The 12,266-nt window shown below is 51.6% G+C and overlaps 1 protein-coding gene and 1 long non-coding RNA gene across 3 annotated transcripts in view; one reads left to right on the top strand and one right to left on the bottom strand.

Moving 5' to 3' along the window:
- Positions 1-7,720: 7,720 nt before the first annotated feature.
- On the bottom strand, positions 7,721-10,400 carry LOC142020364 (uncharacterized). Its single transcript, XR_012647377.1, has 3 exons — positions 10,271-10,400; positions 8,617-9,813; positions 7,721-8,534 (listed from the first exon to the last, which is right to left on the bottom strand). It is a non-coding gene; the product is annotated as an uncharacterized LOC142020364 (long non-coding RNA).
- Positions 10,401-10,506: 106 nt separating this feature from the next.
- SMARCA1 (SNF2 related chromatin remodeling ATPase 1) overlaps positions 10,507-12,266 on the top strand; it is a 60,176-nt gene continuing 58,416 nt past the window's right edge. The window contains exon 1 of one of the 2 annotated variants that reach the window (XM_075008121.1): positions 10,507-10,673. In XM_075008121.1, coding sequence (XP_074864222.1) covers positions 10,584-10,673 — 90 coding nt within the window. In that variant the 5' untranslated portion in view covers positions 10,507-10,583. The remainder of the gene's footprint in view (positions 10,674-12,266) is intronic. The other variant, XM_075008120.1, reaches the window with a different exon arrangement.

Here is a 12,266-nt window from a genome sequence, read left to right as displayed (position 1 = left end):
GGGGCGCATGGACCAAAAAAAAGAAGGGGGGTGAGGGGCCCCCTCGCTTTCAACACCCCCACGATAAAACAAATGTTCCTGTGTCACTAGCTAGCACTTTGCAGTGTGGTTACCCACAGTGGGTTAGACTAACCCAGGTGCTGATAGTTTGGAATAATGCACTGATACAACTGTGCCACTGTAGTACTTTGGTGAAGGCTCTTCTATGTTGATGAGAGTTTCTCTCATTGGTGTAATTAATTCACCTTGCAGAGATGCAGTGGTCGTGTCAGTGGGAAAAGCTCTTGCACCAACCTAGCTGTGTCTACACAGGAGATGTAGTGGGGTATTCACCTCCACACTTGTTCAGAAAGAGTCAATGCATTGAGACCAAGAAAGGGATTAATTAACCTAACAGGCCTCAACTGAGAGCCATGAGGGGGCTAAGTAATCTCCTGAGTGAGTGAGTCAGCCCAGCTGAGGAGAAACAAGGTGGGATAAGGTGCTTAGGGAGGTTGTGGAATCCCCATCATTGCAGATATGTAAGAGCAGGTTAGATAAAACACCTACCAGATGTAATCAAAATGGTGCCTGGTCCTGCCATGAGGGCAGGGGACTGGATTTGATGGCTTCTTGAGGTCCCTTTCAGTTCTAGTATTCTGTGATTCTATTAAGGCTGGAAATGGGCGATAGTCATTGCCTTGCAAGAGGGGGAAGGAAGATTTGGAATTGGTACAGTGGGCGTGTGGGGAGGAAAGTCGGGGCTGTAGCAAGCAGTCCAAGGACAGAAGAATGGGCAGACCCAGATTCCCCTCTAGCACCGAACAAGAGACAGCAGAGCCATCCTGTCTATCGAATGGTTCAGGGCAGCCATCCTATGTCCTGCACTTCAGGGGGCTCAGGGTAGTTCAAATGACCAGCAGAGGGCTTGCTGCCAGCAGCAGGGCTCAGACTCACTCCCACGCTCACCAACAGCAGTAGGAAGCAGAGCAGCCTGGTCCACTCCCTCAACTGTGGGACGTGGGAGAGTGGGGTGGGATCCTGCCTCCCCCCCACTCACTGATGGCTGGAAGTAGACTGACATAGCTGGGGGAGCAGAACATGCTGGGGCCAGTCACTTTGTTTCCCCACCACTGCGGGTGAGTAGGAGAGTGGACCTGACCCTGGCTCCAGCACCAGGCCCCCTGCTAGTCTCATCACTAAGAAGAGGTGGCTTGGGAGAAGGGGTGAATAGGGGGTGGAGCAGGGACAGGAAGGGGCCGAGCAGGGCCTGCAGCAAGAAGCGGGGTTGGTCCCAGGCTCTACACTGCTCTAGGGACAACCCTGAGGGCAACGGAGACAATGAATGGGAAGACTGCCTAGGACTGCTGAAAATGCCCTTTGATATACCCTAGAAATCATGAATGCTGAGAGAGATGAGTCATGAAGAAGATGCAGTGGTTCCTGGAGTGAGATGGGGTCTGCAGAGCAGAGAGAGGGAGTGGGACTAGGCATTGATCAGATGTGCTAATCCCCAGAGTGGTCAGGAGGAGGTGCCAGACTAGTGGTAAGCAAAACACCTGAACCAAAACTCCTGCACTGTAGTGCATCTGGTGAAGACATGTGCTTTCCTGTGGGCACAGTTACTCCATCTCAGCAAGAAATGGAAGCTATAGCGGCAAGAGAGCTTCTCCTGTCAAAATAGTGCTGGTGTGGACAGAGCAAAAGTTTCATTGCAGAGGGGCTGGGGGGTAAGCAAGGGCTTTTTCACATACTTGAGTGACAAAATTTATTTCATCTTAGGCAAAGGTATAGTCATGCCCTCAACAATGACTGCAGTGTATTTAGGTAAACAGTCTTTTCAGCAAACTCTTGTGTTCAGCAGTTAACAAAATAGAAATATTGCAAATCATTACCACAAAAGCAGCTATAAGAGCATTTATTTGATATCAAGAGATGATAAGTCATCCTTTGCATAAAACTGGGAGTTTTGTATTGAGGACCCTCTGAAGAGATTATGGTATGACACTGCTATCTAGTGGCAATTTAAAGAAATACTACATTAGGACTTTCGACAACAGTACAATGGGATGGAAAACTATGATACATGTTTCTGGTAATACATGTCAGCAGGTTGATGAAGGCGAATAGATCTGCATTTGGCTAGATAAAGCCACTTATTTTAGGTGCCCATTTCAGGAACAAATTAAGCATCATGCAGCTCATGGACTTCTAAGGAAGCTACAGATGCTCAGCAATGCCTCAAATCATTACCATCTTGGGTGTCTAAAGTGGAGTCAGGTGCCTAATTTGAGGGTCCAAAGTTTGAAAACAGACTCTCATGTACAGTTTTACCAAGTGTATATTTTGCAGCATACATTGTTCACGAGCAGAGTGGACGTATGGATTAAGATACTCTGAAAGATGCTTGGGAGTGGGCAGCCTATCTAGTGGGTGGAGCAGGACCTTGGTTGTGGTGGCAATTCAGTAACATGGCATCACAGATGCAGATACCAGGTGGAGGGTAAAGCCAGAATCAGTGTTGAGGAGCCCACTAATTGCTCGTCTGTATTACATGCAGCCACTTGGTGGCACTGTGCAAGAGGAGTACACACCAGTACCAAGCCAAAGGCTAAGGCAGAGCCAGGGTTGAGGAGCTATGCCAGTTAGAACTAAATCAGAATCAGGAACCAGGGAGAGCTGCCTGGCTGTGTGTTCTCCAGGAGCAAAGAGACATGTTGCTGTTTCTGGGAGCCCCTGGGGCTAAGTGCCACTTGGATCCCACTCCCACACATCCCAGTCCTGAGCTGCTCCAACATTCAACACTCACTTAAAGACTAGACAGGACTCCAGGATTGACTGAGACAGGAAGCACACTGAAGCAAGAGGCTGGAATAGGAGGTTGCCAACTTTCTAATTACCCAAACCCAAACGCCCTTACCCTGCCCTATGCCTTTTCTGAGGCTCTACCCCTGCTCCTTCCCCACGCACGTTTTCACTGGACTATGGCACAGGGTGGGGCTGCAGGAGGATGCTCCAGCTTCAAACACGGGAGAGGGGTCTGAGCTGGGGTTGGGGGTGTGAAGCATGCAGGCTGCTGGCAGGGGTCTGGGTGCTGGAGAGGACCAGGACTAGAACAGGAAATTGCAGTGCACACTCAGACATGGGGCCTGGGATGGAGGATTTGGGGTGCAAGAGGAGGCACTGGGTTGGGGAATGGAACCCAAGTGTTCAGAGGAGGTGCTGGGCAGAGGAAGGGGCTGGGCTGGGGGGGTACTAGCTCTAGGCTGGGAGTGTGGGTTCCAGTGTGGGGACAGAAATGAGAAGTTCAGGGTGCAGAAAAGGGCTCTGGGCTGGAACGGGTCAGGACAGGGGATCCAAGAGGGAGTCAGGGTGCAAGAGGGGGCTTGTGCTGGGATAGGAGGCTGGGGTGCAGGTTCTGGGGGTAAGTTTGGATGTTGGAGCAGCTCAGGATTAGGATGTGAGAGGATGCATGGGGAGTAGGATCCAAGTGGCACTTACCCCCAGGGGTTCCTAGAAACAGCAACATGTCTCTTTGCTCCTGCAGAGCACACAGCCAGGCTGCTCTATGCAGTTGGTGCTGCCTCCATCTGTAGTCTCCACTTCTGCAGTTCCCATTCACTGTGGTTCCTGGCCAATGGCAGCACACAAGACCCCCTTGGCCATCCCTCTACCCAGGAGCCAAACAGAGCCAGGCAACCTGACTTTTCACAGACTTGCCAGTAGTACTGCTCAGAGGAGCCAGGGTCACTTTGTAACCAGACATTCCAGTTAAAAACTGGAGACTTAACCAACCTACACTGGAAGCAAGTTCAAGGTAGGCCCAGCTGCACACATGACATGCATTGGAAAGCCACTGTGTTCCTGTTGAGCTAGGCTAAAGTAGTAGACTGGGAGTCCTCCTGCCCAATCAGGAAGAACAGTCATTTGGTAAAGGTGCATGGGACCCAGCTGAACTTGCTGTTGCTTAGCAATAAGGCTGGGAGCCAGCTGTGCAGCTGACAATACAGACTATCTCTCATGCTCAATTAGAAATTAATTTTGGGGCACTGGGCTTCTTATTAGTGTATTGCCCCAGAGCCTTGCTAGAGGAAGAGGCCTCTTAAGTGCCATATGTGCCTCTGACTAGTTGAGGTCTGGTACAGGTGTCCATGGGGCTAACAAAAGGTATCTCACAGCAAGTACCCAGGATTTCCAGCAGCCTCTAGAATCCATGAGGAAGCACTGAACAGGTTTCTACACAGGAAGCTCAGATCAGTTCCAGTCCCACAGAGAATAGGTAACAGGCCCCAGGCTCCTAGTCCTTCTGGCTGACTCTGATCTAGGGCTGCATCTGGTATTAGCAGCCTGCAGAGGGTGCATCTTTTTGAGGTGGTTGTATCAGGTGAGAATGGGGAAGTAATAGGGCTTAGAAGGGGCAGGATTCTCAATCTGGAGGCAGGAATACAGGGATGTTTGAGAAGGTTGGGAGATGAGGTTGCTTTGGTGGTAGTGGGTCTGAAGTAGCTTTGGAATAGACAGGGATGAGAGAAAGAAAGTGTGAATGGTATTGACAGAGCAAGATTGGATGGGGACAGAGTGAGACAGGGTACAGGAGAGACTGAAGGCTAATGACCATTTTCTTTAATCCTTTTCCTTATTGCAAAATATTCATTTAAAATTGTTTGTTTCCACTTCCTGGCTAGTCTTCTTTTTCCTCCCCCAGCAAAATGCTTCCCTCTGGTATAACCCAACCAGAATTCCAGTTTTTACACTTCGAAAGTATGATCAGCCTGCAAAGAAAAAAGCTTCCTACTTGCAGCTCTACCACGTAGTGTGGGCATCAGCTGCTACTGGGTGGATGGCAAGGTGACTCAGAAGTAGTTTCTGGGAGTTCTTCCTTGTCCCATCCATCCACAACCCTAGCTATCGAAATTGTGATTCCTTTCACCTTATGTACTTAACTTTCTATTAGTTAGGACTTGGCGTACTTCCAAAGCAGGGAAGAACAGAATACATAGCCTACTTCAGCAGTGTTGATTGGAGGAATTTGGATGAGAGGATGTTATGTGTGGGCAATCTTCACTTGTATGTCTGAAACCTGTCCGATGTTACTTCTTGCAGCTTATCAGGCTCAAACTGCCAAAGTATTGTCGCAAAACTGGGACTGCTGCACAGGTGATCAGGCTGGCAGCATGTCCCAGATAAGAACTCAGAGAATGATTAATTTCCATAGCAAAAAATATTTGATTGCATGCACCTATGGTTACATTTTAAAAACCATGTTTAAATGGAAAAGTTACCAATCAGAAAACAAATCCAAGGTAATGTGTAGCTTGAATGGTTAATGGTCTAATTTTTATCTCAATTTAACATCCTAATTCTTAACCCAAATAAGTACGTACACACTCACCAACCCATACACACACACCCCCCGCTCTGAGGCTGGCCAGACCCCAGGTAAAGTTTCTTAGTTGACTGAGGTAAGAGTGCAATGTGCATGTCACCCCATTATGCCAAACTGATGGACTTGGACTTGAGCAGCAAATTGTTGTACTGTTTATCTTCTTGGTAGGAGGTAGTCTAGGAGTGAAGTTCAGTTAATTGGTTGTACCGCTAAGTATGGGTGGTGTTCTGCTCAGTTCATGGGTCATACCCTTCCGTCCAGGTGGGGTGCTTGCCCATGACCAATTTTGGAATATCCCAGTTACATCACACCAATTCTGCTTGCCTCAGCCACTGCCGAGGACAAAGACTGGCCTTGGTGTTTGTTTCTTGCTTGTTAGTATTTTTTATCTGGGAACTGGCCTTCTTTTGTATAAATTTTGTTTTTCTCAACATGCAGTTTTGTTCTTAAACTGGTAAATAAGTTCATAATCCACTGGGGCACTGGTTTAGACCCTAAGTAATGAAAAAATCCATAATCCACTGGGGTAGTGGCTCACTATGGCCCCTCTTCAGCCCACTGTCAATTCACTCATCATGACAGTATCTCTATCCTGTAATGACTACCTGATCGCCTTCTTGTTTATTTATCTACCTCTGTTAGATCCATGTGGCATCTGTTTACTTTCTGGAGATACGCTGCCTCCCTGAATCCTACATCTGAGATGACAGAAAAGTTGCTGAGGCTCTGACCACTGCCCCTTAGTGCTCAACCCTATTAATGCTAATGGTGGTACTGGGTATGAGTCTAAGATCAGTGACTGCAGGACACTAGGAACAAGGGAGGAGTTGGAGGCATGGGCAATGTTCTCACCTATCCTGCTGGTTGAGGGGCTCAAATAGGAACAGACGCATCCAGGAGCTGAAGGAAGGCTTTGCCTTCATCAAAAATAGGATGAAGGAGGACTGCTGGGAACAGATGGGTCCCATCTGACCAGACGGGGAACAGCACCTTAGGACACTGACTCTCCAACCTGCTGAGGAGGGCTTTAATCTAATTTCAAAAGGTGAAGGTGACAAAAACAAGATTTTTAAAAATATGCATTAAAAAGACCTCATAGCAGGGCTAGACGTAATAGAAGGGAAATGGAAAATTACAGTAGGGTCATAGGGACAGTTGTGTATAGATATAAGGGGGTAAGCAGATTCTCCCAATAAGAGGGGAAAAAAGGGGGGGAATCTGCTCAACATCTTGGCTGTGTCTACACTAGCTCCCTCCTTTTGGAAGGGGCATGGTAAGGAGGCAGTTCAGAACATGCTAATGAATATGCAGCACCTCATTAGCATAATGGCAGCCGCACGTGATTCAAAAGTGCTGCTTTTGGAATATATGCCATCCCGGTAGATGGGGGCCTTTCCACAGGACCCCCCGGACTTCAAAAGCCTCTTCTTCCTATTTGGTTTTAGGAAGAAGGGGCTTTTGAAGTTGGGGATCCTTTCAAAAGGCCCATCTACATGGGCAGTGTGCATTCCAAAAGTGGTGCTTTCGAATCACGCACGGCCACTATTATTCTAATGAAGTGCTGCACATTCATGTCAGCACCTCATTAGCATCTTCTGAACTGCCTCATTAATATGCCCCCTCCAAAAGCAGGGGATGTGTTGACACAGCCTCTTTGACCAGATTACTGGGCTAATAGATAGGGGGAAGCTGTAGGTGTGATGTACGGTAAACCCTTGAGTTAGACAGGGGTTGTGTTTCTGTAACTCAAATTTTTGTGCAAGTTGAGGGGATATGAGAACCAAGCTGCTGCCTGGTTTCTGGATCCCCTGGGCTTGCACGAGCTGGGAAACTGACCAGTCCAGCAGGCTGGAGAGTTTCCTGGCTCCCAGAGTGGCAGGGAACCAGCAACCAGGGGAAGCCTGGCTCCCAGCTTCCTTCCCCTTGCAGAGAGGGGAAAATGAGAGGGGCAGCAGCCTTGGTCAGTTTCCTAGCTCCAGCCCCTGGAGGGGACCTGGGAACCAGGCACAGCCTGGCTCTCCTCCACTTCATGAAGCCACAAAACTAGCTAGGGACCCTGCTCAGTACCCTGACTCTGCAAGCGAAAGGGAGCCAGGCTGCTGCCTGGTTCCCAGCTCCCTACCACTCTGGGGACTGGAAAACTGTTCTGTCAGGGCTGGCAGCCTGACTCGTGGCTGCCACTCCTGACAGGTGTGGTTTCCTGTTAGGGGTGGTAGCCACAAATCAGGCTGCCAGCCCTGACCGCTCCTGTCCGGAGTGGCAGTTGCGTTAACCTGAGACACAGGTAACTTGATTGCGCGGATCTCAAGGGTTTATTGTATCTTAATTTTAGAAAGATGTTTGATATGGTTCCACATGACATTCTCTTAAGCAAACTAGGGAAACATGGTCTAGATGATATTACCATCATGGTTGAAAGATGAGCAATCAAAAACAACCTTGGCAAATTGGAGAAGTGCTCTTGAATTCAACAATGTGAAATTCAATAAAAAGTACTACACTTACACAGGAAAAAAATCAAATGTATTACTACAAAATGAAAATTATCTGGTTTGATGTTAGTACTTTAGAAAAGGATTTGTGGGTTATAATAGTTTATAAATTGAATATGAGCTAACAATGTGATGCAGTTGCAAAAAACCAGTATCTTCCTGAGATGTATTACGGAGAGTGTCATATGTAAGACACAGGAAGTAACTGTCACACTGTGCTCAGCAATAACGTGGTCTCAGCTGGAATACCACGTCCAATTGTAGGCAACACACTTCAGGAAGGATGTAGATAAACTGGAGGTCCAGAGAGAGATCTATAGACATGAGGTTTAGAAAAAGGTTAAAAACTGGGCATACTTACTCTTGAAAAAAGATGACTGAGGATCTGGTAATAGACTTCAAATATGGGAAGGGCAATTATGGGCTATGTCTGCACAGCAGCTTTATTTCGGAACAAGCTGTTCCGGAATAGATTTTCTTGCTCCCAGTCAGTGGGAAAGGGAAGGTTGACTAGGAAGGGAAACTGGCAGGTGCCCTGGAACCCCTGTGATCCTCAGTTTGTCTGTCTCTTTCTGCAGTTGGTCAGGGCCATCAACAGCATCCTGCTGCACAGTCATCCACCTTCCAGATATGGACACCGTCATTGAAGGTTTTGGTGCAATGGTCTTCCCCAACTGCTGTGGGAATATCAACAGGACACACATCACTATTCATGCCCCATACCACCAGGCATCAAACTACATTAACAGAAAGGTATACCTTTTGGAGTGCCAGCAGGCTGTGACCGACCAAGCAGGGCCAGTTCGTGGACATCTGGGTCAGGTGGTCAGAGAAGGTGCACGACGCACATGCATTCAGGGACTTGAGCATGTTCCAGAAGCTGCACACAGAACTTCCTTCCCTGACCGCAACATCAGGGTTGGGGACATGGACATGTCCATCGGCCCAGTGGGAGACGTGGCCCTATCCCCTGCAGCTGTGGCTTATCAAGCCCTACGCTGGCCACCTCAACCCTGCATGACAGGCATTTAATGCCAGACTGAGCAGGGCCTGCATGGTGGTCAAGAGTGCCTTCAGCACTTAAAAGCACATTTTAGATGCCTTCCCACCTGCCTGGAAATCAGGGAGCACATCTCCTCAGAAATAGTGGCTGTGTTCTGCACAATGTATGCAAATGAAAGGCGCTGAACTTCCTGACAGGGTGGAGGACGGAGGCTGACCGCTCAGACAGAGCCTACAAACATCCACGCATGGCTGCCACGCAACAGGCCCATCAGGGGCTGTGCGTATATGAGGCCCTGAGAGTTTCTCCCCAGGGGAACAGTGACACTGTCCCCTTGGCTGCCCCACTGGGGGCTTCAGCTTCACCCATCAATGCCTGCTCCCCACTAAGCCCTTCCTTCCCTCATCCCAATAATGAAATACTTTTTTTTTGAAAAACTAAACAGCCTGTACTTTGCATAACTGGGAGGGGTCAAAGAAACTGTGGAGAGAGTGGGGAAAGAACCTGGGAGAGTGGGTGGAAGAAATGGGGTGATGAGAACCATGAAAGAGGGAGCTGGAAGTGGGAGAAGAGGCTCAGGTCTTAAGACTGGGAGTGTGCCACCCTCTGTGAATCCTACTGCTGTGGGTGCTGGGGGCTTGGCGTCCACAGGGGAGTGTGGACGGAGAGGGAGTGAAGAGAGGAGGAGCAACAGCAGGAGATGGAACAGAGGCTAGAGTGGGAGGAGGCACCATGATCTGCACAAGGGAGTGGCCCCACACAAGCAGCTCCCACTAGCTCTCCTGCTGTAGCCGTGGGTCCTCCTGCATCCAGCTGTGGATGCCATGGTGCAGGGCTTGTAGTGCCACCAATACTGTCTCCAGTAGTCATCCGTGGGAGGGGTGCGCCCGCAGAAGCTTTGCATCTGGGAGGCTATCCTGGGTGGTTTGGACTGCGCTCCACTGGCAGTAGGTCTGGCTGTGGAGAATAAAGACAGACGGTCATCGCATGGGACACAGTGCCTGAAGCCCAACCCCGTCTGTAACATGTGAGTGACACCTCTGATGCAGCAGTGACCAGGCTCACCTGCAGGGGCAGTACTGCTTAGCTGCTGCATTCGCAAGCGCAGGACACTGAGGATAGCACTGCAGATAACAGCTGGCAGCACAGGATGGGGGGAGGGTCAGTACGTGGGGATGGTGCTGTGACCCCACCCGGCCAGCACAGGCGGATGGGGGGAGGGAGAGGCTCGGGGCAGACACTCTTTGAAGGGTCCCCACGCGGTCCCACGCCCCTGCGGCTCGCGGAGGTTTACACCCGGGCACTTGGCGGGAAGACGCACAACCCACATCCCCGACAGCAGCGCCACAGCCAAGTCCCCGCGTGCGCTGCGGCGCCGCAAAGCAACGACCCAGCGGGGAGAACGCAGACGTGCCTCTGCCGCCCCGCGCTCTGCGCCGACTTCCTCAGCCTCTCGCCCTCGCTTCCGTCCTGACCCGTTCCCGAGATGTCTCCCCACTGAGCCCTTCCCCCGGCCGGTTCGCCTCGGCGCCGCACATTTCAGTGGGCAGCACTGCGCAGGCGCAGCTCCGTCACGCAAGCGCCCTGTTGGCCGATTAGCTCCGGATTCCCGAGCCTGCCGCTGAAGTCTCGCGAGCTCCGCGGGGAGCGGGAGAAGGGGGCGGGGCCGCGCGGTCTTTTGGGGGCGGTGGGGCCCTCACCCCGAAACCGTTATCGACGCAAGATGGACTCCGGTCCCGCCAGCCCCGCCCGCTCGGATGGCGAGGAGCCCTCAACCTCCGCTGCTTCCTCGCGGGAGCCCGGCGCCGAGGAGGTACCGCCGGGGGGGACCGCCCGAGCCCCATCTCGGTACCCGGCCAGGCTGGTGCGAGCCCGCCGCCCCCTGCGGCTACACTCCCCAGAGCCCGCTGCTGCCCCTCCCACTCTGCTCGCCGGCTGTGGACCCCTCTGCCGCCCGCCCATCTGTAACCAGGCGGTCCCCTCTCCATCCCAGCCTGCCCGTGCCCGCCCTTGCAGCCAGCCCTGGCTGCGCCCCCGGCCTGTCAGCACGTCAGCCATACTGCCTTCAGCCCCGGGTATACCCCACTGTGCGTAGCGCCCGGCAGACCCCCGCGTGCCCGTGCCGCACTCGCAGATCGGGATGCGGATGTCTGCGGCTCACTGCTGCGGATACAGGTTTTGTATCCGCTGATTTGCTTGTCCTGTCAGCCGTTTCTGTGCCTCCCCACCCGGCACCCTCCGCGCAGCATGTCAGACCCCTCTGCTCCCCCTGGGCAGCGTGCGTAGAACGTCCATGCACCCCACAGCCCCTCTCGGTCAGCCTTCCCCTTGGTACCACCACGCTCATTTGTAGACCCCTTTCTCTGCTTTACAGCTGCTCATGTGGGATGAGAGCCGTAGCAGAGTGTGCTGGGTGGCACAATAAAAAGCAGGGCATTTGTCGTGTGTGGGGGGGGGGCGGGTTGTGGCTGGGAGAGGAATTGCACCTTTGCTTTAAACTGGAGGTAACTTGGGTGCAGGGGAGATAAAAGACCTAGCCGGGACCTGTATGCAGAGCCATTCAGTTACGCCAATGTACACAGTTATCCACTGGATGGGATGGAGCAAGGGCTGTGGGGAGGTTTGTGCTGCTGGGGTGTACTTTTGAAGGGGTGTGGGATGGGTATGACTAAGCTAGTGATGGGAAACCTATTTCTATTTGGGGCCACTGACCCATTGAAAAATCAGTTGGGGCCACATGAAAGTGAGAAGTAAAAGGAAAAAAAAAACACAAAAAACCCAACAGAAAAACAAACAAACCCCCCCCACAAAACTCGCATTGGTGTGGCCCTTGACTGAGGCACATCACTCCCCTCCTGCTCCAGCAGGGCAGGGTGATGGAGGAGGAACTGAGGTTTAGGGCTTGTTCTGAGGCTCAGGGTGGGACCAAAAATGGGGGCTTTGGGGTTCAGTGTGTGTAAGGTGGCTGCTAGTGAGGTATCAGGACAGAGGGAGGGTCCAAGCGCTTGTTGTGGGTGAGCAGGTTCAGGAGCAGGGTGGGCTTGGGAGGTCTGGATTGGAGGGAGTATATAGCAACAGGCTGAGGGTGGGGTTCTGGACAGGAAGGGTGAAGGAGTGTGGGGGGAGTGCTTCTGGACACTGTTACTGCCAGTTCTCCCAACTGGGGGGGTTAGGGGTCACAGAGAAAAGCTTCCTGAAGAGGTTTTCTCCCATGGTCCCAGTTACCGACCTGCCACCAGTCAGAATTCTGGCCAATCAGAATGGGCAGGGAAGCCTCTGTCTAGGCAGTGTAAGCTGTTGTTGCCCCACCCAGCTATGGAGGAGTGGTAGTGGCTGTGCCACTTTCTACCTGCACCAGGCAGAGTCTGTGGCCCGGATCTGGCTTGCCTGACTCTGGCCCATTGGC

This window comes from Carettochelys insculpta, chromosome 13, assembly GCF_033958435.1.
Source record: "Carettochelys insculpta isolate YL-2023 chromosome 13, ASM3395843v1, whole genome shotgun sequence".
Lineage (NCBI taxonomy): Eukaryota > Metazoa > Chordata > Testudines > Carettochelyidae > Carettochelys > Carettochelys insculpta.
This window is presented reverse-complemented; position numbering and strand designations above follow the sequence as displayed.